This window comes from Leopardus geoffroyi, chromosome E1, assembly GCF_018350155.1.
Source record: "Leopardus geoffroyi isolate Oge1 chromosome E1, O.geoffroyi_Oge1_pat1.0, whole genome shotgun sequence".
In the NCBI taxonomy this organism is placed as follows: domain Eukaryota; kingdom Metazoa; phylum Chordata; class Mammalia; order Carnivora; family Felidae; genus Leopardus; species Leopardus geoffroyi.
Window position 1 is genome coordinate 53,536,595 of NC_059330.1, and position 25,007 is coordinate 53,561,601.

At 49.3% G+C, this 25,007-nt stretch overlaps 1 protein-coding gene across 11 annotated transcripts in view; it reads right to left on the minus strand.

The window, feature by feature from the left end:
- The window catches only part of SLC39A11 (solute carrier family 39 member 11), a 429,657-nt gene that overhangs the window by 284,709 nt on the left and 119,941 nt on the right, over positions 1 to 25,007 (minus strand). For 7 of the 11 annotated variants that reach the window (XM_045489588.1, XM_045489580.1, XM_045489581.1 and 4 more), the window contains 2 exons: positions 14,358 to 14,516; positions 9,978 to 10,076 (listed from right to left, as the gene is read on the minus strand). The exons of 1 other annotated variant lie outside the window; for it this stretch is intronic. In XM_045489588.1, the coding sequence (XP_045345544.1) occupies positions 9,978 to 10,076; positions 14,358 to 14,516 (258 nt within the window). The remainder of the gene's footprint in view (positions 1 to 9,977; positions 10,077 to 14,357; positions 14,517 to 25,007) is intronic. 3 more of the 11 variants (XM_045489587.1, XM_045489583.1, XM_045489591.1) reach the window with 1 other exon arrangement.

The window sequence follows — 25,007 nt, forward strand, 5'->3', positions numbered from 1 at the left end:
AAGACCCTCTTGGGCTGCTAATTGTTGATAAACCTGCTGAACACCTTGAAACCTCAACCATCAAAGGGTTCTCATTACCAAGGCTTAATTGAGCCCTTATATTTATTTTTTTCATATACTTTTTAAATATTTTAATGTCTATTTTTCTTATTTTTTTAAATGTTTATTTATTTTTGAGACAGAGAGTCAGAGCATGAGTGGGGTAGGGGCTGAGAGAAAGGGAGACACAGAATCGGAAGCAGGCTCCAGGCTCTGAGCTGTCTGCAGAGAGCCCGACGCGGAGCTCGAACTCACAAACCATGAGATCGTGACCTGAGCTGAAGTCGGACGTTTAACTGACTGAGCCAGCCGGGTGCCCCGAGCCCTTACATTGAGAGGGAAGTTGATACGTGTGTGATGAGCACTTCCTAGGAGGTAATTCTCAGCCATTTCAGCATGTCGGGGATTGTGCACTTCTCGAAGAATCCACTGGAAGTCAGGAGCCCACTCCCTACTGTGGTGAACACTGCCCATGACCGTGGATGGATTTCTATTATTTTGGTTCTGCTGTATCCGAACCCCGTGGTATGTAGGGAACTGCCCGCTTTCTGACAGTTGATACAGAATGAAGACCTCTTCCCATAACAGGACCTGAAAACCTACAGACACCCAGTTTTACGATGGCGTAGCTGCAGCTGGGACACAGCCACATGACTTAGCTCCGCCAGTCAAAAGCACCCACGCTGGGCTGCCTGAGAAGGCAGTGAAATCGGGTGGGGATCTCCCCCCTCCCCCCATCCCTCCTCTGTCCTTCTGGTGTTGGCTGATGCAAAAGTAGCGGCCACTGTAATCAAGTCGTGTATCTGGCCAAGACTCGGGCGCGGGGCAAAGTAGACGCATGGGCTGCCCCGGGGCCAGTGGTGCGTTGCTCATCAGAGCAGTGCGGTGACTTGGTTTTGGGTGGTGCTCTCGAAATCTGAGCCCTGAGCCTCGTTCTCCAGCTTCCCTCCTCTCTTGCCGACATTCTGGGGGTGGCACGGTAGCCTCTTACAAGCTCCACTTCCGTTCAGCCGGCCAGAAGCAGTGTCCGTTGCTTACAACCCAGAACCCTGACCCATGGGCCCAGTCCTTTTTAGACACAGGATCCCAGGGTTCCCGGGCCAACGGCCACTGGCTGAAATCCCCACCGGCCCGAGCGTCTGCTTCTACACCTCTGTAATCCTCAGGCTGAGGCCTTGCAAACTACGTTTTGGTCCCGCCAGTCGTTCTTCGGTGGCTTCTGCCAGTGAGGGGACTAAAGGGAACCTCACAGGGCTTGAGAGGGGCCGTGCTCCTTCCTGTCTGCTGGCCGCTGCCCCTCCCGCAGCTCGTCTCCGCCACGGCAGTGGCAACTCCTTCCAGTACTGTCGGCCGAATTCCAGTACTGTCAGCTTGAACAACAGACATTTATCGCTCACAGCTCTGGAGGCTGAGAGTCCAAGCTCAGGGTGCCCACGGAATTGGGTGCTGACAAGGATCCTTGTGATATTGGGATTTGTAAGAAGAAATCGGTGTTTGGTCTTCGTCCCTGTTTCTGGCACAGGAGCTCTTTAAAAAAACACCCTTGGGAAGTCCCAACCTGTAAGAGCGGATTAAGGTGTCTTGATATTCATGGCAAACCTCTTTCCAACACACCTGAGTTTATGTGAATGAGGTAACCTTCAGAAAGCACCTGGTTGCCAGGGGAACCAACCTAGAGAGGGCTGGAACTTTCAGCCCCATCCCCTGACCTCTGGGAAGCAGCCAGGGACTGGAGGTTGAATGGGTGACCTAATCAACCGTGCCCTTGTAATGAGATCTCCATAAAACCCCAAAGGCACGAGATGCAGAGAGCTTCCGGGGTGGCAGGGAGACGCGGAGGGCTGACGTGTGGGGAGCTCCCCGCACCTTCCCGTACCTTCCCTGCACTGCTATACCATCTGGCTGTGAGTTTTATCTTTTTTCAACAGACCAGCGATCTCACAAGTACAGCTGACCCTTGGACAACATGGGTTGTGTGGGTCCAATGATAGGTGGATTTTTTTCCACGGACAGAGCACGGCACCGTAAATGCATTTTTTCTTCCTTATGATTTTCTCTTCTTTTCTAATTTTTTTTAACGTTTACTTATTTTTGAGAGAGAGAGAGAAAGACAGAGAGAGAGCGGGGTAGGAGCAGAAAGAGAAGGAGACACAAAATCCAAAGCAGGCTCCAGGCTCTGAGCTGTCAGCACAGAGCCCAACACGGGGTTCGAACCCCTGAACTGTGAGATCATGACCTGAGCCGAAGTCGGACGCTCAACCGACAGGAGCCGCCCAGGCGTCCCATCCTTATGGTTTTCTTAATATTTTTTTTCCCTCTAGCTTACTTTACTAGAAGAATGCAGTACATAATACGCACAGCATCCAAAGAACGGGTTAATCAACTGCTTGCATTATCAATAAGGCTTTCTTTCAGTCAACACTGAGGCGTGCTATTACTAGTTAAGTTTTGGAGGATTCACAAGTTACACGGAAGGCCGCCTGGGTGGCTTCGTTGGTGAGCTTCCGACTTTGGCTCAGGCCATGACCTGAAAGTCCATGAGTTCGAGCCCCACATCGGGCTCTGTGCTGACAGCTCAGGGCCTGGAGGCTGTTTCGGATTCTGTCTCTCCCGCTCTCTCTGCCTATCCCCTGCTCCTGCCCACCCTCTGTGTGTGTGTGTGTGTGTGTGTGTGTGTGTGTGTGTGGTGTGTGTGTGTGTGTGTGTGTGTCTCTCTCTCAAAAATAAAAAACATTAAAAAAAACTTTTTTTAAGTTACATAGGGCCTGCATGTATGTGGGGGAGAGGTTGGCACCACTAACATCTGCTTTGTTCAAGGGTCAAGTGCAAACTGTTTTCCTGAGTTCTGTGAGCTGCTTCAGCCAACTAATCAAATCCGAGGAGGGGGATCGGGAACCTCGATCTATGGCTGCTCGACGATCAGGACACTGGCAGGTAGACAGATATCTCCAGGGAGATAGCGTCAGAACTGAGTTGAATTGTAGGGTACCCAGCGGGTATTGGAGAACCGCTTGGCAGCATGGAGAAGACACATACCACGGAGCCTTCTTCCTGGGGGGTAGGCAGCCACCCTGCATCCCCACGTGGCAGAGAGAGAGAGAGATCAAGCTCTCTGGTGCCGCTTCTCGGAAGAGCACTAATCCCACCACTGAGGGCCCCGCCCTTGAGGCCTCATCTGAACCTAATTATCTCCCAAAGACCTCACTCCGAACACCATCACCCTGGGGTTTAGGGGTTCATACGCTGGGGGCCGGGGGGAATGCCTAATTCAGTCCTGGCAACAACCCAGACGTCAAACCGGGGGCACAACCTGCTAGCAACCTGTTACATGAGGATGGTAAATCTAGTTACGGAAAGTGAAGGCATCAAGCAAGTTGAAGGTTTCCGCCTCACCTACTCAAATCATTTTGGCCTCTGAGTGGCCACTGGTCATTCTTCCTCTGAATAATCCATCTGAGAGAAAGACACCGCAGCAGGAGTGGCAAAGATGGGCTGTGGTCCTAAGGGTCCAGTTTTATGGGCAGAACTTTTCAACCCATTCCCTTGGGAAGAGTAGAAAGGAGGGGCCATCTGCTTATAGGATATCCAAACATCTATGAGAAAACATGCCACTTTCTAGAACCCAGAGGCAAGACCAATGAACATCACAATGAAACCCTCCTCCTTTGAAGACGGCAAGCATACACAAACACATAGACACATCTCCCCCAACACACACACACACACACACACACACACACACACACACACACACACGTTTTACGAAGCCTGGATCCCCAACAGCTTCCACATTTCCTGATGTAAGGGAACTGACATTTATTAAACACCTACTGTATGCCAGTCAACCTGTGTGGTAGGTACTCTGTAAGCATTATTGCCACCATCTCAGGTAGGATTCTATCCATTCTACAGATAAGGATACGGAAGCTCAGAGAGATAAGTAGCTGTCGCAAGACAGGCGGCCCTATGAATCCAGGGCGATTTGGTTCAACGCCCATGCCTGTTCCACTACAACATGTTGCCTCTAAAGAATCTTTATACCCACTTAGAAACGCAGACTAGGGTGGGGAGCATGGCGGTGTTAGATAGAATTAAGATACAATACATATAATGGCATATTATTATCTAATGCCATTATGGAGGAGTATCCTTCTACGTCAGCATATAATATGCCTTCACAAAATATAGTATCATTATATAATATAAATAACCCACCTTTATCCCCAACTGTGATGTTGAACTAGCACTCTCTCTGCAAGAAAACCTAGCTTTAGCTGGCGCGTCCCCAGGCTCATTACGTACAGGTCCTGCCTTAAATTGCTTCCAGGCATCTTCAGCAAGCCGGTCTCCTGGGACGCCACCAACTGCAATGGCACCGCCATATGGAAGCTGGATATTCAAGCAGCTTCTGACAAAATGGACGGGGTGGTGAGCAGAGTCAGGATCAGGGCGTCAGACGAAGCAAGGCGATCGCTTTCGCAAAAGGCTGCTGGGAGAATCGGGGGAGGTGGTAAGGGGGTAGTGGTAAGGGGGAGGCGGTAAGGGCAGTGGTAAAGGGGAGCGTGTGCCAAAAGGTCTCCCAGGTGATTCTGGCGAGCCTGGAAATGTGCAACTCAGAGAACCGGATCCTCTCCCGTTTCATCCTGACACTGTCCCTTCATCACTGGCAGAAAGTCCTTCTGTCCCTCTTTTCGGAGGCTTTTGCAATAGGAAAACTTGGCTTAGAAGGGAAAGAGAAAGGTATTTGAAGTGCAGTGAATTTGTCAAAAACACCTGAACAAAAAACAAGTTATGAGTAGCCTTCAGTCGGCCGTCACCACATCGGCTGCACACCGGAGCCTCTGTGGGGATGTGTTGCCTTAGGTATCCAGATCAGAGGCTCCAGAGGGAGGCTCAGGCGTTAGTCTTTTTCTAAAGCACCAAAAACGACTTCCCTGCTCCTTCCCACCGCCCCTCCCACCTCCCTTCTAACACACTTCCTGATCATACCCCTTCTTAGGCAAACATCAAGAAAGCACAGCCATGAAAACGTGTATAACGGATTCAAATTTCAGATTCGGTTTTTGGTTTTTTCACCTGCACGTTTAATTATCACTGCCTCATGTTTGTTTCCTTCCAAGAAAGCGGCCAGTCACAGAGGGCACGGATCCGCTTCCAGAAAATAACTCACGGGCACAAAGTCCTTTAAAACTTGGAAGCTGTAGGGAGTTTTCACAAAGACGATCCCCTGCGATCTTCCCTACAGCTTCGTTTACTCATCCATCAGACGCCTCCTGGAGACCTACTATGTGCCAGGCACTGTGCTGACTGGTGTGGAGGACACGGCGGGGACCAGAGCAGACTCATCCTTACCCACGCTCCTGCCTTCAGGCCCCCAAGGGATCGGGTCCACAGGTGAGCACAGCACAGGGAAGACGAGGGCCACACGGGAGAAGGGGCCAAGTGGAACCAAGACGCGGGGTGGTCAGGGAAGCTTCGCGGAGGAGGAACACACAGAGGGCATCCCATGGGGTAAGCAGGAGAGAACAGTGTTCTGAGCTGTTTGCCAGTGCCACTGGGCTCGTAATGGTCACTTAGCTTCTGTGCTAGAGTCGGAACACTTCCGTCTTACTCGGGTCAAGGTGAGGAAAGTCCTCCGATTGGAAAAAGGACGCTCCAGGGGGGACTGGCTGTGATTCTGGAGCCCCGGTGTGCTCCTGCGACACAGGGATGAAGTCCCTTCCCCTCCGGCCACCCCTGAGACACAGGACACAGAAAAGAACTGCAGACTTCACGCAGCACAGAGCATTTCTGTATAACACCACGCTACCGCTACCACAGAAATACATTGCCGTTTCTCCCTGGGGCTCCACAGGGGGTGGCTGTCATCCGACTCTGTCCTAGGAACTGGCCAGACCACACCTCTGTGCCCACAGTTCCCTCCTCTGTTCTTCTCGAACACCAGAACCCTGACTGCCCTGGGGCTCGACTCTCCCCAGCCTTGGGGCCTACCATCGGCACCCAGATCCCATCCCGGAGGAGCCGGACAACAGGGGTGTGGCCGGATTGCCAAGCTGGGGAAGGGCACGCCAGGCGCCTCGCCAGGGATGTCACTGCGAGTGACAGACACACAGGCTGCCACCCGTGGGAGGAAGGAGCTAACAGAGACGCGCACCCAATTCCGGCCCTGTAACCCTCTGCCACCATTCCCTGTGCCATAAGCTGGGCTCAACAGCTAGACTAGACACGTATTCAGTCCCAAGTTCATGGGAAAAAATAGGGAATCTAAGCACGGAGAGCAAATGCCAAGTTCTAGAAGGGTTTGCATTTAAGAATCAATCCGTGCCAGTGTATGGGGCGCCCGGGTGGCTCAGTCGGTTGGGCGTCCGACTTTGGCTCAGGTCAAGATCTCGCGGTTCGTGGGTTCGAGTCCCGCGTTGGGCTCTGTGCCAACAGCTCGGAGCCTGGAGCCTGCTTGGGATTCTGTGTCCCTCTCTCTCTCTGCCCCTCCCCGGCTCACACTGTGTCTCTCGCTCAAAATAATTAACAATAATAATAATAATAATAAACATTAAAAAAAAAATTTTTTAAATCCCTTCCAGTTTATTATAAAAACGAGAAGCATTTAGCGCTTGGTTTCACGGTGCTCTGTGGCCTCTACCGGAGCGACAGCTTACGTGTGCCCCCGTGCACGCACACGTGCATGTTTTCATGCCAGACCCACCAAGGGTCCTCTGGGAAGACACAGCCTTGATGGAGTTCGGCCCTGAGCCCTCTGGTCAAAATCCGGAGCACACAGTCCCCGGTGCTCTGGGCCACTGGCTGCAAAGCTGCAGGCATTTTTCTGCAGCATTCACCACCCTCCCCAGAAAGCGAGGGGGGCAAGCGGAGGGGAAGACAGGGAGTTGGTGGTACGTGTATCCACGGCCAATCGTGCACCGCGAGACTGCGCACTGGCGACACCCACGGTTTTCTCCAAGCAGCAGCAACCACCCCAGGCTAGACTGCTGCAACGCCCCTTGTAGCCCCTGTGCACGCCGGCAGGACCGAAATCGACACCCGAGCATCTTCCTGAAAGTCGCAGGAGGCTGCAGAATGCATCGTAGGCCCAAGTATGGCTCCCACTTGCACCTTGGGGCCCAGGGGGGCCTGAATGCCACTCTCTCCAGATACCGCATGCTGGAGGGCCTCCAGCTTCAGTGCGTCAAGAGCTCCCCAGGGCGATGCAATCTCCTGCCCGTTCCTTAAAAGACTCAAAACCCCTGTTAGGGAAGCCCTCTGAAAGACCACCTTTCCACAGTGCTCTCCAGCCACGGCTCACACGCTGTTGCTTCTGTTGCTGGCTACCTTACGGGTTTGCTCCACCAGGAACTAAAGTATTCATTAGTGCTGCATACCGGTTAGTGGGCTTGGCTGCTCAGGGTACGTGCTCAGTCAGCCTGCCCATTCCGGTGCAGGACTGCAGCGGGTTCTTGTTCAAGACACCCAGTCCCTAAACTGATGGCCTCCACTGACATCCACGGATGAGCTCTCTGTCTACCTACCCGAGTCACCTCTCAATCTTAGTACCGTAAGTACCAAAAGAAACTGAGGGAACTTTGTTATGGGCTGAACTGCGTCCCCTAAAATCCTTACGTTGAAGCCTTAAACCCTGTGCCTCACAATGGGACTGTAATTGGAGACAGGGTCTTGAAAGAGGTCGTTAAGAAAGAAACAAGACCGTTAGGATGGGGGGCCCTGATCCGATCTGACTGGTGTCCATATGAGAGGAACTTTGGACACACAGGGAGATGCCAGGGACGCACCTGCGCAGAAGAGAGACCACGTGAGGGCACGGCGACAAGACAGCATCTCCAAGCCAAGCAGAGAAGACACAGAAGAAACCCACGCTGCAGACACCCTGATCCCGGAGTTCCAGCCCCCAGAACTGGAAGCAGATACATTTCTGTTGGAAGCAGGTACATTTCTGTCGTCTAAGCCACCTGGTCTGTACTATGTTCTGGCAGACTTAGGAAATGGACACAGAAGCGCAGAAAGTTAAGCAATATGCCCATGTGCAAAACCTCCTTCCTCTTTGACCTGATTCTGTAGACACTGGAGGTGCCCCATCCACCCCGCGCCCCAGCCCCTGCACCGGGGGCTCTCCCCAGCCCAGCCAAGATGCCAACAACCGATCAAGCCTGGGATGCGCCTTCCAGTGTCAAACAGGATTGCATCTGCCACAGCCCAACCAAGTAGGAGAAAGAAGGAAGCACTGGCAACTGAGGCAGAGAGCCAACCTTTGCTACGGAGCTAGTTGGGCTCATCAGACGATGCCAGGCTTGTGCTACAGACTCCCAGGTGGTTCCTACGGCAGTTCCCCTTCTTTTGTAAGAGAGTCTTGCCATCCCTGCCCCACCCCCATCTTCTCTCTGTAAGGTGTTCTTTCTTTGGTGAGGTAGAATCAGAATGCTAAAGATGAAAAGAATCCGTGAAGGAGAAGAAAAGCATCCGAACCCTCCCGGGGGGGGGAGGGGAACGGAATAATCGCCTCCTGCAACGTCTGTCACTTCCAGACACTTGTCATAGGTGGTCCCTCATAGCAACTCCCGCCAACCAACGTGGACGTCGGCAAAAGTTGGACGCGTGTTACAAGTATGTGCTGCTCGTTCAAGTTTTCAGCAGAGCCATCTTCTTGCCGTTACAGAGAACACGAAGAGACACTTAACAGGACTGGGGACACAGAGAAATTGGGGGCAGAGATAAAGAGGGGGCAGAGAAGAAGGTAGGACCCCCACTGCTTATGAACTTGACCTGCCCCCCCCCCCCGCCCCAGAGCCTGTCTGGGCAGGACCACCAGCCAGGCTCTCTCAGATGAGAGATCTCAGATGGAATCAGATTCCCACCAGCTCCCCTTCCCCCACCAGCTCCCCTTCCCCCTGCAGTCTTCGGGCAGCCTCCTCAAGAGAGAGGAGGGAGGGGGTGGGGAGCACACAGCTCCCAGGGAGAAGGCTGCCAAGACAGAAAGCAAGCTGAAAAAAGCAAGTAGCAACAACACAGACAGTATGTTACCATTTGTTTTTCAGAAAACACAAAACAAAATTACATTTCCAGATGTACATGTATACATACGTAATAGCACGGAGGGATCTAGCTACTCGATGATGGGGAAATCACCCGGCAAACTACATACATACAAGTTAGGTGGTGGGCTGCTGCATACGTATTAAAATGACTGCAGATAAAAGTCATTTCAAATTTAAAACTAACACACAAGAGGGGCGGCCTGGGTGGCTCAGTCGGTTAAGCGGCCAATTTCAGCTCAGGTCACGATCTCACGGTCTATGAGTTCCTGCCCCACGTCAGGCTCTGTGCTGACAGCTCAGAGCCTGGAGCCTCCTTCAGATTCTGTGTCTCCCTCTCTCTCTGCTCCTCCCCCGCTCACACTCTGTCTCTCTCTCTCTCAAAAATAAACATTAAAAAAATTTTTTTTAAATAACACACAAGAGAATGCACAGTTTCCAATGGTATAAAACTGCATGCACACACATTCACGAGAGAAGGGAGCTCTAAATGAGGCAGAGCTGGGACTGCTCTAGAGCAGATTGAAAGCACACTCGGGCGATACAAGCAAAGGGGGAACGTGTTTCTATTTCACTGTTTAAAACACACAACATAATTCATTTTCTTGCAGAAAGAAAAGAGAAAAAAAAAAATCTGGAAGCATACCCCCTAAACTAATAACAACAGTTGGTCTGGGAAAAGACAGGAAGATGGAAATGTCATAGTCCACTCAGGCTGCTATAAAAAATGACGAGAGCAGCTCCCAGCTGGCTCAGTTGGTGGAGCGCATGGCTCTTGATCTCAGGGTTGTGGGTTCAAGCCCCATGCTGGGTGTAGAGATTACTTAAAAAAATAAAACCTATTTAAAAATGACTATAAGCAGAGTGGCTTATGTGCTACAAAAATGGATTTCTCACAGTTCTGGAGGCTGGGAAGTCCCACATCAAAGCACTGGAAGAATCAGTGTCTGGTTTCTTGCTCCTAGACTGTGTCCGTGTGTCCCCATGTGTCCTCACCTGCCAGGAGGGGCAAGGAGCTCTTGGGAACCTCTTTATAAGGGCACTGAGCCCACTGTAAGGGCACCACACTCGTGACCTGATCGCCTCCAGAAGGCCCCACCTCCTAAAACCATCGCATTGGGGGTTAGGATTTCGCCACATGAATTAGAGGGGGACACAGTCTATAGCACGAAGGGAATTTCACATAAGGTTTTTTTGTTGTTGTTTTTTAGTTTTTACGGTGAGATTTTTGTGTTGTATTGATGTAATAGTAATGGGATTAAAAAGAAAGACAGGAGGCCTTGGAAACACACACCCTACCGTCCTTCCCAACCCTACCCTTCTACCCAACAGTAGCAAATAACTGCTTTATTTTTTTTTTTTTTAATTTTTTTTTTCAACGTTTATTTATTTTTGGGACAGAGAGAGACAGAGCATGAACGGGGGAGGGGCAGAGAGAGAGGGAGACACAGAACCGGAAACAGGCTCCAGGCTCTGAGCCGTCAGCCCAGAGCCTGACGCGGGGCTCGAACTCACGGACCGCGAGATCGTGACCTGGCTGAAGTCGGACGCTTAACCGACTGCGCCACCCAGGCGCCCCGAAAATAACTGCTTTAAATTCAGGGTAAAGGCTTCCCACCTGCTGCTATCCTTACCTTCATATAGAAGTAAAACTGCAAAGATCATAAAAATGCCAATGTCTCCAAACAGCTCTTTAATATCCATTCTGTCTCTCCCTGGGGCCTCCAAAGGGAGCCCTGGGCTTGGGCTGGTCCCAGTCACATGTACCAGCCCCCTCTGGCCAGCCTTCTTCCTGAGGTCTAGGAGGTGGCACCTGTGTGCCTACCCCCAGCCTCCTCCCCTCTCCCATTAAGACGCCATTTGGCAGGGGCACCTGGGTGGCTCAGGCAATTAATTAAGTGTCTGACTCTTGAGTTCAGCTCAGGTCATGATCTCACAGTTCATGAGTTCTAGTCCCTTGTCGGGCTCTGTGCTGACGGTGCGGAGCCTGCTTGGGATTCTCTGTCTCCCTCTCTCTCCGCCCTATGCTCGCGTTCTCGCTCTCTCTCTCTCTCTCTCTCTCTCTCTCTCAAAAATAAATAAATTTAATTAAAAAAACAAAGACACCATTTGGCAAAATCTCCGTAAACCTCTGTGAGCTCATTGCCCATGAACAGTTACTTCCTGAGCTTTCTCTGCTTTACTCCCCGATGAAGAAAAGAAAACAAATATCCACTTCAGGGAGCGATTTGATGTATCTGAAGTTAACAAAGCCACAACAGGGTTAACCTGACAGGCTGTTAGGAGTAAAACCCTTTTCATGAGCAATATTTTGCTTGGGCCGCAAAAGGGCAACAGATAAATGTGAAAGGCTGCATGAACAGAAACGGAGTGGGTTGCTAACCATCTCCTTCCCATAAACCCAAGAGTCTGGGCTCCCAAACTGCCTTCTCAGCTGCCTGAGACCACTACCTTCCCTGGGGGCGCTCAATCAGTGTGGGACCACCACCTGGACTCCAGGTCAAAACCCATGAACTCAGACTCCAGGAAGCATCTTCGACAGATCCAAGCTGCTGCCCTTTCTGGGTCCGGAAAGCAAATCAGCAGTGAAACCCAGGAAACCTCGTCCTGTCTCAGAGCAATGGCGGGTCGGGCTTCAAAGCACCACTCGTCAATGGCAGCATCTGCATTCGGTGACTATAGCAATTACAAATCATTCTTATCCTTTTATAAGACCTTCCAGGGCAAATTCCCCTTCTCATATCAATGGCCAGAATTAATTTCTTTTAAAATGTCCTAGAACACAGGCACCTGCCTGGGTGGCTCAGTCGGTTAAGTGTCCGACTTCAGCTCAGGTCATGATCTCACGGTTCGTGGGTTCGAACCCCGCGTCGGGCTCCATGCTGACGGCTCAGAGCCTGGAGCCTGCTTCAGACTCTATGTCTCCTTCTCTGCCCCTCCTCCATTCATGCTCTGTCTCTCTCACTTGCTCCTCTCCCTCAAAAATAAATAAACATTAAAAAAATTTTTTTTTATTTATTGTCCTAGAACAGATGTTTACTCTCAGGCTGATCTTTCTGCTCATTAGCGAGCTTCTGAGCATTAACGGTTATTATGTCCTTTCTCAAGCCCCTTCGAGTTCTCTCCCTGGATGCTCCGCCACCACTCCCAAGCCATTCCTAATTTTCTGTACAGTCTGTCCAAGACTTTTCCCTGGGATCTTCTCCATATTCAAAGCATATATTAGAACAGACGTCAAGCAAAAGGTTAAAAAAATGTGCTGCTGCCTGGTACAAATTAGCCAATGACTATTTACACTGCCCAGAGAAAGTCCCCACGTTCAGACAGCTGATCAAATATAGCTGGGGACCTCCTGCCCGCCCCCAGTACCAGTGAGCAGTGGCCCATCATGAGTGCAAAGAGCCCTCTACAAGAGACTGTCTTAGAAGCCCAGTGGGGACTAGGTAGGAAGGGCAGAATGAGACCCAGCAGGGGCTGTGCAGAGCCGCTGAGCCAGCCCCTGGACTGCTGTTGCAAGAGTTAAGGCCGTTGGCTGTCAGATCTTCCTGCCAGGGCCAGTAGAATACATCCCAACAGCAAGTTCACACATTACTAGGGTGGATTTGAGAGCAGAATATGGCAGCCCACAAGGGAGACCTCTCAAAGTCATTATCATGCAACATAATGAACAGCAAGGAAGCCAAGGGTCCAGGGGGCAGAAAGTGACACTGACATTCAAGCTCTCGATTAAAAAAAAAAAAAAAAAATGATACATGGTCTTTCCTCCAAGACAATATCATGCCTCTCCACCCAACCATCACATCCAGCTCTCTGGTCCAGAGGCTGGTCCTTCTGGGACATGAGTAATCAGCTTCTCACCAGCCCCAGGGCCAGGTTCCCAAGAACCCTTCCTTCTCTCTCTCCAGTCAGGAATTTAAGGCAAGAAAGAGGACAGGAAGGCAGGGAAGACAATGTCAGAGTACCTCTTGGGATAGATGTCCAGCTGACTCCTGTGAGCCTGACCTGATCCCAGCTCATCAGAATCCAACAGAAGCAATAACCTTCAACCTCATTCTCCCCGATAGGGTCCTTCCTCCTCCTCTTCCCTTTCTGGGTGAGCAGAGAATTCAAGCACTAGCTCAGATCTCACGGAGGACTTCTGCCTGCCTCTAGGGCTGCTTGGGACACAGCATCTGGTGAGGCTGTATGTTCCCCTACTGGGTTCTTACTGACACTGACCTTTCTCCACTGACAACAGTATATGCAGACTACCTAGTTTTAACCAATGGCATTCAGTTACAAGCTCGTGGCTTGACCTTGGCTGTCTCTGTCAGTGATCACAGCCAGATGGCGAGCTGTGGTTCATACCATGCTACTGCATGAGTAATTAGACGCTCATCCCCCAAACCCAACCCACCAGCCCTAGTTTACCAAAAGGGCCTAACATCTCTGGCTACCCCCACTCCCCACCCCCCCAATTCTGGTGCCCTTTTAGATTTAAAAAAAATTTTTTTAACATTTTTTTAATGTTTATTTATTTTTGAGACAGAGAGAGACAGAACATGAACAGAGGGGGAGCAGAGAGAGAGGGAGACACAGAATCTGAAGCGGGCTCCAGGCTCTGAGCTGTCAGCCCAGAGCCCGACGCGGGGCTCGAACTCACAGACCATGAGATCATGACCTGAGCTAAAGTCGGCTGCTTAACCGACTGAGTCACCCAGGTGCCCCTAGATTTTTAAATTTTTACTTTGCAGCCCCTGAAGGGAGTTAACCTCAAGCTACAGGAAGGAAAACTGGAGCTGAGGGACACACAACCAGCAAATGGCAGAAGTGAATTCAAACTCAGAGCCCTGCTACCCAGTGTCCCCACTTCATCCTCCTATAAATAAGCTCCCATCCATGTGACGCCTGGCCAATGGTCTTAGGCTAGAGTTGGGTACGTCGTCATCTCCCTGATGACAGTGAACGCTCCTTAAGGGTCAAGACCATGATCATATTCACTCACTTCTCCCGGTTTCTAGGTCTGCTCATATACACAGTGCCACAGAGTACGACATCAGCTATACTCTATATTTATAATGAAATCTGACATTTAAAATCTGAACTCACCAAAATGTAACTAAGGGAACGATTAGTCATATTACCAAGAGCTTATTTTCTTTTAGGGGGGAAAAAAACCAGTCACAATTCAGTGCCTCTAGGTAAAAGCCCTAAATGCCTTAAAATATCTATTTCAATATCACTGGCTGCTCAACAGAGACATGAATGGTTATGTCACGTCTGAAGAGTGGTACTCACCAGGTGAGGCATCAGGAGGTCAGCCAGGTAGACAAACGCAGCTCCGAGAGTGAAGCCGATGGCCACAGGGAAGAAGGCAAAGGCACCAAAACCCCCAGAGGACGTGGCCATCTCTACTGCCGGGGCCAGGAGAGACCAGTAAGAAGCCGCTAACATGACCTGTAAAACCACAGTGAACAATAAGCCATTAAACCAACCACACAGAAGGTGTTTCAAGTGCAGACTTTAGTTGCACTCGAACTGAACCCAACACATGTGCTAGGCCTTCAGCCTTCCACGGTAGGTACTATCTCAAACCGAAAGGCCACCACCAGAATGCCTGGAACGAGTGCTATAGGAACAAAACATGGGGCAGACTAGAGCTGACCTTGGGAGAATGGAGTCCTAGATGCTGTCATCTAGCCTCTAATCCAGTGGGTCTCACCCATGGGCAACTGTACCTTCCAGGGGACGTTTGGCCATGTCTAGAGACAGTTTTGGTTGTCACAGTAGATGTGTGTCACACGTGTCTGTCTCCCTTCCATTTTTACCTGTTAGCTTTCTAGGTCTGCTCTCTGAGGCACCAAAGAAGGTATCCTTCCTCTTTGACACGTGGCACCCTTTGAAATATTTGAGGACAACCACTGATCAATATCAGCTCAGTCTTGCCAACTTTGTTATCTCTCAAAGGAAAGAAGGGAACTAATACTCATTGACCGCCTGCTATTTCCAGGGAAGTGTATCTTTGATACCTTATTCTATCATTGCCACAACCTGGGAGGCAGATGCTGTTTTCTATTACTATCTGTAGAGAAAGAAATTGAATCTAGAAGTAATAAGAATTTGCACAAGGGCGCACGGCCAATAAATGGCAGATCCTGAACTGAACGAGTAGGACCTAACCACCTCGATGAGGGCAGAAACATGAAAGGAAAGAGAAAAATGAAGCTGAACCCAAAAAAACCTCAGTGAGGTCAATTTGATAAAACTTTCCAGTGTTTACCGAAGTACACGCTCGTCGATGGCTGTTTACTCTTACAGATGCTGTGACATCTCCTTGGCAGATACACCCACTACCCATCGTAACCATATGACAGTCGTCACTGACATGCAAAGTGTTGAATGGGTTTCTAAAAATGATTTAATTATGCCTTGCCTTTAAAAAAAAAAAAAATCTGCATCACCCATCTCCAAAATAACACTCAGAGTGACAGAACTAGGAATTACAAAAGCAACAATAAAGAATAAACCCATGCAGAAAGTAATTTCTCTTCTGCCAACAATCATCCACACATGATCAATTGCTCTGGGCCCGATTCTCCTAGCAAAAGTCTTAGGGCCACCCCCCAGAAAATTGTATCTGCCTCAGAAACTTCCAGAAAGAAAGAAAATGTCTCATCAGTTCAGTTCCGCGAGATCATCCAAGGAAGCCTGTGGGCCCCTTCTCCGTGACACAGCCCAACACGTCCCAGACTGTTGTCTCATGGCTTTCGAATTCAACAGCCTTTGAGAGCTGCTGTTCGTGGTGAACTCCACACCAAGGAGGATCTGCACGCACCTGTCCAGCAACCTCTTTCCCTGCACGTTCCAGGGCCTTCCATACAACCCCACCATCAGCAACTCTAAAATGGTACCATCCAGGAAGGCCATTCGTCTCATCCTTCAATCCCTCCCGGCACCCTATCCTTGTCGATGCCACGGGTCGGGGGCACTTCCTCACCCTCGGTTCCCCATCCCATCTTGCACACCAAGTGCGTCCCCCTCTGCCCTAGCTCCTTTCCGTCCCTCAGCATCCCTGTGTGCCAACCTTTCCTCTGCCCCTCCAGATGAGAAATACAAAATGTTCCCGTGGACAAGTGACACGAGGTACAGGGCAAAAGAGATGTGCGCCTCAAGGCAGGGGTATGCCAGAATCTGGGGTGCTTTAAACAGAAAAGCAGCCCAGGTGATTCGGGTGGACCCCTCCTTGAGAATCACTATTCTTCATCCTTCCAGATACCCAACTGGACCCAACTGGATTTCCTTCATTTCTTTTCCTCACCATCCCTGCCACCCACATAAACTAGAAAAAAGACCAGAGAACAGTCATGAGATAGTATTGGGTTGCCTGTCCCAAGCGACCACAAGGCCCAAAGAAAAGTTATTTAGAGGGCAGATGTGGTAGACAAAGATGTGGTGACTTCCCCCCTGCCCCGCCAAAGACAGCCACATCCCAATCCCCAAAACCTGTGAATATGTCACCTTACATGGCAAAGGGGACTCTGTACTTGTGATCAAGTTAAGGATCTTGATATGGGGAGGTTATGCTGGATGATCTGGACGGAGCCAATGGGATCACAGGGTTTCCATGAGACAACAAGAGGAGTCACAGGGTTGCCTGAGTGGCTCAGTCGGCTAAGTGTCCGACTTCGGCTCAGGTCATGATGTCATAGTTGGTGAGTTCAAGCCCCACATCGGGCTCTGTGCTGACAGCTCAGCGCCTGGAGCCTGTTTCAGGTTCTGTGTCTCCCTCTCTCTCTCTGCCCCTCCCCCACTCACGCTCTTTCTCTCTGTCTCAAAAATAAATCAACATTATGAAATAATTTTAAAAAATAAGCGTCACAGGGAAGATGTAATGACAAGAGCAGAGGTCACTGTCAGTAAGGGACTGGAAGATGCTGTCGGGCTGGCTTCATGATGGAGAAAAGGTCGTGAACCAAGAAATACAGGCGGCCTCCAGAAAGTGGAAAAGACAAGGCAACAGATTCTCCCCTAGAGCCTTCAGAAGGAATGCACCCCGGAGAACACCTTGACTGTATCCATTTTGGACTCCTGATCTCTGACCTCTAGCATTTTCAGATAGCATGTTTGTGTTGCTTTAAGCCACTACATTTGTGTAGCTTCTTACAGCAGCAACAAGAAACTAATACAGCATATGAAGGCATGCATGACAATTTTTTTAGAGCAGTTACAGGTTCACAGAAAAATAGAGCAGAAATTACAGAGAAGCCCCCCCCGCCCCGCCATCTTGCACAACCTCCCCGCTATCAACCTCCCGCCCACAACCTCCCCACTATCAACCTCCCGCCCCTCAGTGGCATAGTTGTTACACCATATTGATACACCATTACCGTCCAAAGCCCATAGTTTACATTTGAGACCAGTCTTGGAGCTGTACATTCTATGGGTTTGTACAAACACATAAAGACAAGTATCCACTCCTCCAGTATCAGAGAGAGTAGTTTCACGACCCTAAAACTCCCGTGTGCTCTATCTATCCATCCTTCCCTCCTCCTAGCCCCTGGAGACCCCTGATCCTTTTACCATCTCCACAGTTTTACCTTTTCCAGAATGTCATACAGACAGAATCAATCACTACAGTGTGTAGCCTTTTTGGATTGGCTGCTTTCACTTAGTGATATGCTTTTAAGATTCCTCTGTGTCTTCTTTAAAAAAAAAAAAAAAAAAGCTTATTTATTTTGAAAGAGAGAAAGGGCAAGCATATGCGCCTTCAAGCAGGCGAGCGGAGAGACAAAGAATCCCAAGCAGGCTCTGCACGGCCCGCGGGGACCCCAACGCGGGGCTGGAACTCACAGATGGTGAAATTGTGACCTGAGCTGAAATCAAGAGTCGGACCCTCAACTGACTGAGCCACCCAGGCGCCCGCCCCCACTACGTCTTTTCATGGCTTGCTAGCTCATTTCTTTTGGGCTCTGAACAATATTCCATTGCCTGGACGGACACCGTTTATTTATGCATTCATCTGCAGAGGGGTATCTTCGTTGCTTCCAAGTCTTGGCGATGATGAATAGAGCTGCTATAAGCATCACGTGCAGGTCTGTGCGTAGATGTAACTTCTCAGCTCGTTCAGGTAAATACCGAGGAGTGCCACAGCTGGACTGTATGGTAAGTCCTATTTAGTAATTCCCCCAACGTAGCTGGCTGGCCTGAAACTCTCGATACTAGAAAAGCTCCTTTAAATGTTAAGCATTTTTTGATGTGGACGTAGTGACACTGACTAGCTGTGGAGAGGCAGGAAGTCGTGTGCCGATGGACTCTCAGCCCTAAGGAGCAGAGCCTGGAGGGGATAGGTTACCAAGGAGAGGGCTCAAGATTTCAGGTAATGGGCTCCACAGGAAAGTCCTTGCCAGCCGGTCCCTTTATGACCCCAGATGACAGATCCCAAAAGCCTTCCCACTGATGCAAACCTGCTTATAAAGGCAAAAACTGGTCTAGCAGCACCAGCCCTGAAGACACTGGAGAGAAGCCTGAGGAGCAGACAGTGGGTACCTTCCTCTTCCCACCTTTGTCTACGAAAGGCATGCATAGTCAGGTTCTGGGGTACACGGCAGGGACCTCGCTGTTCCCCAAAGTCCTTGTTTGCCTCTTTACTGCCAAAAAGAAAACATAAAACCCAATCAATCAAACGCGCTATGGGAAAGCTTTTGTGAAGTCCATCCTCCAAGCCAGAGGTTGTTAAACTGGCCAAAGTGGCCCAGTTTTGTGCTAAATGATCAAAGAAGCTCAAGGAAGGGAGCATTTCAATAACAACAACTCCTGCAAAAAAAGAGCTAAGGAGGAAATACATTCTTTTTAATGTATTTTAACATTTATCTATTTTTTGAGAGACAGAGAGAGAGAGAGAGAGAGAGAGAGTGTGGGCGGCGGAGGGGCTGAGAGAGAGGGAGTCACAGAGTCCGAAGCAGATTCCAGGCTCTGAGCTGTCGGCACAGAGCCTGACACGGGGCTCGAACTCACGGACTGTGAGATCATGACCTGAGCTGAAGTCAGACGCTTAACCGACTGAGCCACCCAGGAGCCCCTACATTCTTTTGAATGTATATTATTTTGTTGTTGTTGTTGTTGTTTATTTTTTTTAAATACCTGGCTGGTTTGGTAGGTCTACTGCAGGGTCCAGAAACCTGAACGTGGCAGCTGATGTTTGAGAAGCTGTGTGTACTCTGCCCTTCTTCCCACGACTAAGGGTGGCCCCGTCCTGGCTCTCTTCTTGACATGCCTCCCGTGGTGTCTCAGCCCCATCCCGACCTCAACATGATCCCTACAGAGGGGCGAATGAATGAATGGATGACAAGACTTGATTTAAAAAAGTGGATGTTCGGGGCGCCTGGGTGGCTCAGTCGGTTAAGCATCTAACTTCAGCTCAGGTCACGATCTCACGGTCCCTGAGTTCGAGCCCCGCATCGGGCTCTGGGCTGATGGCTCGGAGCCTGGAGCCTGCTTCCGATTCTGTGTCTCCCTCTCTCTCTGCCCCTCCCCCATTCATGCTCTGTCTCTCTCTGTCCCAAAAATAAATAAACGTTAAAAAAAAAAAAAAAAAAGTGGATGTTCATCTTGTTCATCACTGACAAAAGATGGAAACAGCCCCAGATGTCCCTTAAGAGATGACAGAGTACTTTTCAGCCCTGAAAAGGAATGGAGCGCTGGGTCCATACTATGGTATCGGTGAACTTTGAAAATATTAATTATGCAAAGTACAAGAGGCCAGACAGGAAAGGTCGCATAGTATATATGATTCCATTTACACAAAGTATCCAGAACAGGTAAATCCTCAACACAAAACAGATCAGTGATGGACAGGGGGTGGTGGGGACAGGAAATGGGCGGAGGGGTGGCGGGGGGAGGCAAGTGTTTCATGGGTACAGGGCCGTCCTTGGGGGTGATGAAAATATTTGGAACTAGACAGAGGTGGTGGTTGCACAACATTGTGAACATACTAAATGCCACTGACTTGGGCACTATAAAATGATTAATGGTATGTAAATTTGGTCTCAATTAAAAAAAAACAAAAACAAAAACAGTTGGGCTTGCCCTAACCATTAGATCATTCGTGCAATGATCTTGCCCTACAGCCCCTGGTTATGAGCTGAAACCCCCAGCCAACTTGCCTTGGTCCAAGCACTTTCATCGGCGAAAATGCCAAAACACCAAGACCTACCTCTCATGGCCCTTTCTTCAAGCATCCAAAACCCTTTACCCGGGTCCACATATACAACAGACAGGAAAACACAGGATTTAGAATCAGGTTCAAATTTGAATGACGGCTCTGGCATTTGGTAGTGAGGAAGCCTAAGCAAGTAACCTAAGCTCTCTGCAGCACAGTTATGAGCAAACGAAACACAGGGGCAATGCTACTACGTAACAAGATGGTCTCAAAGAATTCCACCGGCAGATGCATATACCACACCAACCTAGTTCCTGGCAGGAAGTTAAGTGTCAAAGTGGTGTTGCCGGATTCTTCTCTGAGTCTGCCTGCACTCAGCAGGCTCCCCCGCTTGGCCCCATCTCGCTGCCTACCCCTCCTCCAAGGTGGCCCCTTTCCAACACACTGGATTCATTATTTGTGTCCATATTCCCCTGGGACTAGGATTAGGGCCACGCTGTGAGCATCTGTGTATCCTAGCACCACAGACCTGGGCAGTCCTGGGCAGAGCAGCTCTTCAATACAGGATGGCCCAAATGAATCCTCTGTTATCCCTGCTAGTGAAGGGGAGCGATGGGGGGGGCGGAGAAATCAAAAGAAGGCGTAATCGGGAAGTGATTCAACACTCATTTTTTAGTCTACTACCTAAATTACCTTCCAAATTAAGTACCATATAGGCTCATACTCAAATGTCTTCAGTCCTTTGACAAACACTGGATGAGTCACTGTTTAAAGTAATGGAGTTTTTCTTAGGTGTGGAAAGAAGATTGTATAGAATTTTCAGAGCATCACAGATAATCCATTGAATACAATCTCCTGATAGAATTGCACTCTCAGAGTTGAAAGGGGTTTCGGGAGGCTGCCCAGTCCAAGTGCTTCATTTGACAGGTGCGAAAACAGAGCCCTGAAGGGATCCAGTGGCTTTCCCAAAGCCCCAGCGCAAGCTGATGTAATCCAAAACTGACTGCACCCTCCCACATCAAGTCAGCCCCACCCCTCCCCCACCTCCACTGACCCCTGGGGGTCTTTTAAGAAATTCTAAGGGCTACCGAGTAAAGACAAAGTTAAAGTTGGTGCTCCCTCATTCCCAGGCAAGGCATCCCACGATGACAGCCTGGGATGAATCGGTTTTAGCAATAATCAAATGTAATCGATCCCATGGCCATTCCCCACCATTGGGATATAAGCTGCTCCAAGAAAACGCAGCACTGGGAAATCTTAGGCAACTCATCAACAGGAGAAATGATCTTGTGGAACATTTTTCTCTGCAAGATTCATCAGACCTTACAAACCGAAATAAACCTTAAAAACTGAAACCCTTAGCCCGTGACTGCCTTTGAGGGAGGCAAACAAGAAGATAATTTCCCCCCTAGCAGCATAGCTAAAGCCGGCAGGTTCAAAACAAAGCCCACGTACATTATGCTTTCCGTGTAGGGCTCTGAATGAGAGGCACACCTTCCTCCCTTACAGACTACGCTTTAAAACAAGGACACTCTAAATGCAACATACATCCCAGACTGGATCCTGGGAACAGAGGAAGGTCATCAGCGGGAAAAACAGTGAAATCCAACTGAACGTCTGGGGTGTAGGGAAGAGTAACATACCAGTGTTAATTTCTTGGCCTAGACAAATGCGCTGTGGTTATGTAAGATGTTTAGGGGAAACTGGATAAGGGTCTGCGGAAATTCCCTGTGCTATTTTTGAATGTTCTCTCAAAAATCTAAAATACTTCCAAAGAGTTTGTTACAAATTAATAATAACAGTTACCAAGGCCTGAGAGAAGATTGAGGGAGATCACTGCAGCCAAGGATCGTAAACTGTGCGAGCAAAGACTCGAAGCCAAGAGGGCGCACGGTTTGCTTTGTGGGGTCAGCAAAGTGACCGGCCGGGGGACGCACTACTCGTGGTAGCCGGAGGGGACTGTGTGCCTCCCAAGCTTCACCTCTGGGAAACCTACGGCCTCCCTCCTTGGGGCTCAGAGAGGGTAAGTCACCCAAGGACACCCAGCAGGAAGTCACAGAGCTGGGATCTAAAACCCAGGCCACGCTCTTAACGCCAAAGCTCCATTCCATCCCCTAGATGTTTGAAATTCCTCAGAAACAGTAACATTCACAATGTCACCTATTCAGTACGTCTAAGCAGAGAACGATTTCCCCCTAAATATAACTGTCAGTGTTGACTGTTTAAAACAGCAATGTTTACCGTGCTGCTGTGTGTCAATCCTAGCCCATTTGGGAATACCGTGAAATTGAAATTGTGGAACTTTCAGTTACAGGTGGCTGATCGAACACAGACTGCTGGCTCCTGAATTCCCGCTGGACTTAAAGTATAGGGACGGGAAGGATCTTGATCGCAAAAAAAGGAAAGGAGAGGGAAAGGAGGGGCAGGTAAGGACTGACAGAGACCCTGAGAAGGCTGACCTAAGGTGGTTCCCCCCACAGAACCCAGAGCAGCCCAGGGATGGAGGGGCCCAGACCCATCCAAAATGGGGGTGCAGATGGGGTGGCAAAGAAGACTGGTGGAAAGGCTGGAAAGCCATCAGATCCCAGATCCTTCCTGAACTTCACATGGCCAAGCAACTGGCCTGCCAGACACTCGGGGACACCCCCACCCCCACTCCACACCCAGCTAGGGGCTGGACCGCACCGAAAACAGGAGAAAGTGAAAGCCTGTGTATGGAACAGAAGTGCCCAGTGTGCTCCCACGTTCCAGCCCCCCTCCTGCCCCAGCCCCGGCCACCCCCTGCCCCCTGGGCGGCTTCTCCAGAGCACTCTGCCTCCCCAGATTCCCTGCACAGGTCAGGGGGGAGGAGCTACAGTTCAGCAGGCCCAGGGCCAAGAGCCCGAAGGAGAAGAGGGGCTAGAAGATTCCCAGGCAAGAGCAAAATCATAGACCTCCTGGCTAATGTCTGGAGGACAGACTTATGATTCTAGGCAGGTGCCTGGTGTCCAGTAAAGGGGAAAAAAAAGACCTTTACTGATGCTGGAAAACACAGCTGCACAAGAAAAGAAATTCATGAAGAATATTTACAGTCTTTTTTTATTTTTAATTTTTTTTTTAATGTTTATTCATTTTTGAGAGACAGAGCGTGAGTTGGGGAGGGGCAAAGAGAGAGGGAGACACAGAATCCGAAGCAGGCTCCAGGCTCCAAGCTGTCAGCACAGAGCCTGACGCGGGGCTCAAACCCAGGAACCGTGAGGTCGTGACCTGAGCCCAAGTCGGATGCTCAACCGACTGAGTCATTCAGGCGCCCCAAGAATATTTACAGTCTTAATGTAAACTAATATTGTTTATTAAGTGATTTGCTTATTTGTTGTGATAAAATATATGTAACATAAAAGTTGCCACGTTAAAGGTCTATACAATTCAGCCGTATTAATTACATTCACAGTGTTGTGCAACCATCACGGCTGTTTCTAAAACTTTCCACCCCAAACAGAAACTCTGTAAACACTGAGCAGTAACTCCTCACTCTCCCGTCCTCTTCCCCCCACCCTGCCCCCTGATAACCTCTAATCCACTCTCCGTCTCTACGAATTTGCCTATCGTACGTGTTCCATGTTAGTGGAAACCTGCAATCTCTCCCTTTGCATCTGGATTATTTCACTTAGCATAATGCTTTTGAGGTTCCTCCATCTTGCAGTGTGGGTCACAATTATATTCTTTTTATGGCTCAATAATATTCCATGATTAAGCTGTGATTATTGAACTAACCCCCCCCCAAAATACAACATATCTACAGCATTGGATGCAGGTGGAGATAAGAGAACCGGGTTCTCATCTTCCACACCTGGAAGTCACTGGCTACATTTGAGGCTGAAAAAGCCAAGCAGTGGCCGAGTAGGTGGGCAGCTGAGAAATTTGGAAGCAAATAAACACTGACATTCATCCCTGAGACGAAGGAAAGAGGGAGGGGAGGGTCTACAGATCGCTGCTTTTTGTTAATCAACCCTGTAGAAGAACTTGCCTTTTTTTTTAATTTTTTAAAATGTTTTTATTATTTTTGAGACAGAGAGAGACAGAGCGCAAGCGAGGGAGGGGCAGAGAGAGAGGGAGACGCAGAATTCGAGGCAGGCTCCATGCTCTGAGCTGTCAGCCCAGAGCCCGATGCGGGGCTCGAACCCACGGACTGTGAGATCATCACCTGAGCCGAAGTCAGAAGCCCAACCGACTGAGCCACCCAGGCGCCCCAAGAGTTTAACTTTTCAAACTACACATGCACATATCTTTGGGGGACAATCTTAAAATAAATTGACAATGTAATTTTAAAATACTTAAATATGTAAGTAAATGTGATGAATAAATATATAATACAATTTTTGAATGTTTTAATAATAGAAAAGCCTGCTGTCACAGTGAAAAAAAAAAAAAAAAGCCAATGGGAGAAAAGGATCCTATGGACAAAAACTCAATTTCCAGAAATGTTTCTACATGATAATGAGACACCCCCTGCCCCAGACGGCATGATTTTGTCAAAGGCTCCTAATCACAGCCTGGACACCAGGGAGCCAAAAGGGACTGCAGCAGACATTTAAAAATCAGCAGATGTGTTTGCAATCTCTTTCTCACGTTGCTGGAGACTAACATCACCCACTTCCCTTCTGCAGTTTCCAAAAGCTAGCAAAACCCATATGATGCTTTTTTTTTTTTTTTCTCAAAATATGGTGTAAAATGCCACAGGGATCCATACTTTGCAATGCTATTAATTTCCCTCTGGTGTCAGAGGTACCAGCATAGAATAATCAAAAACA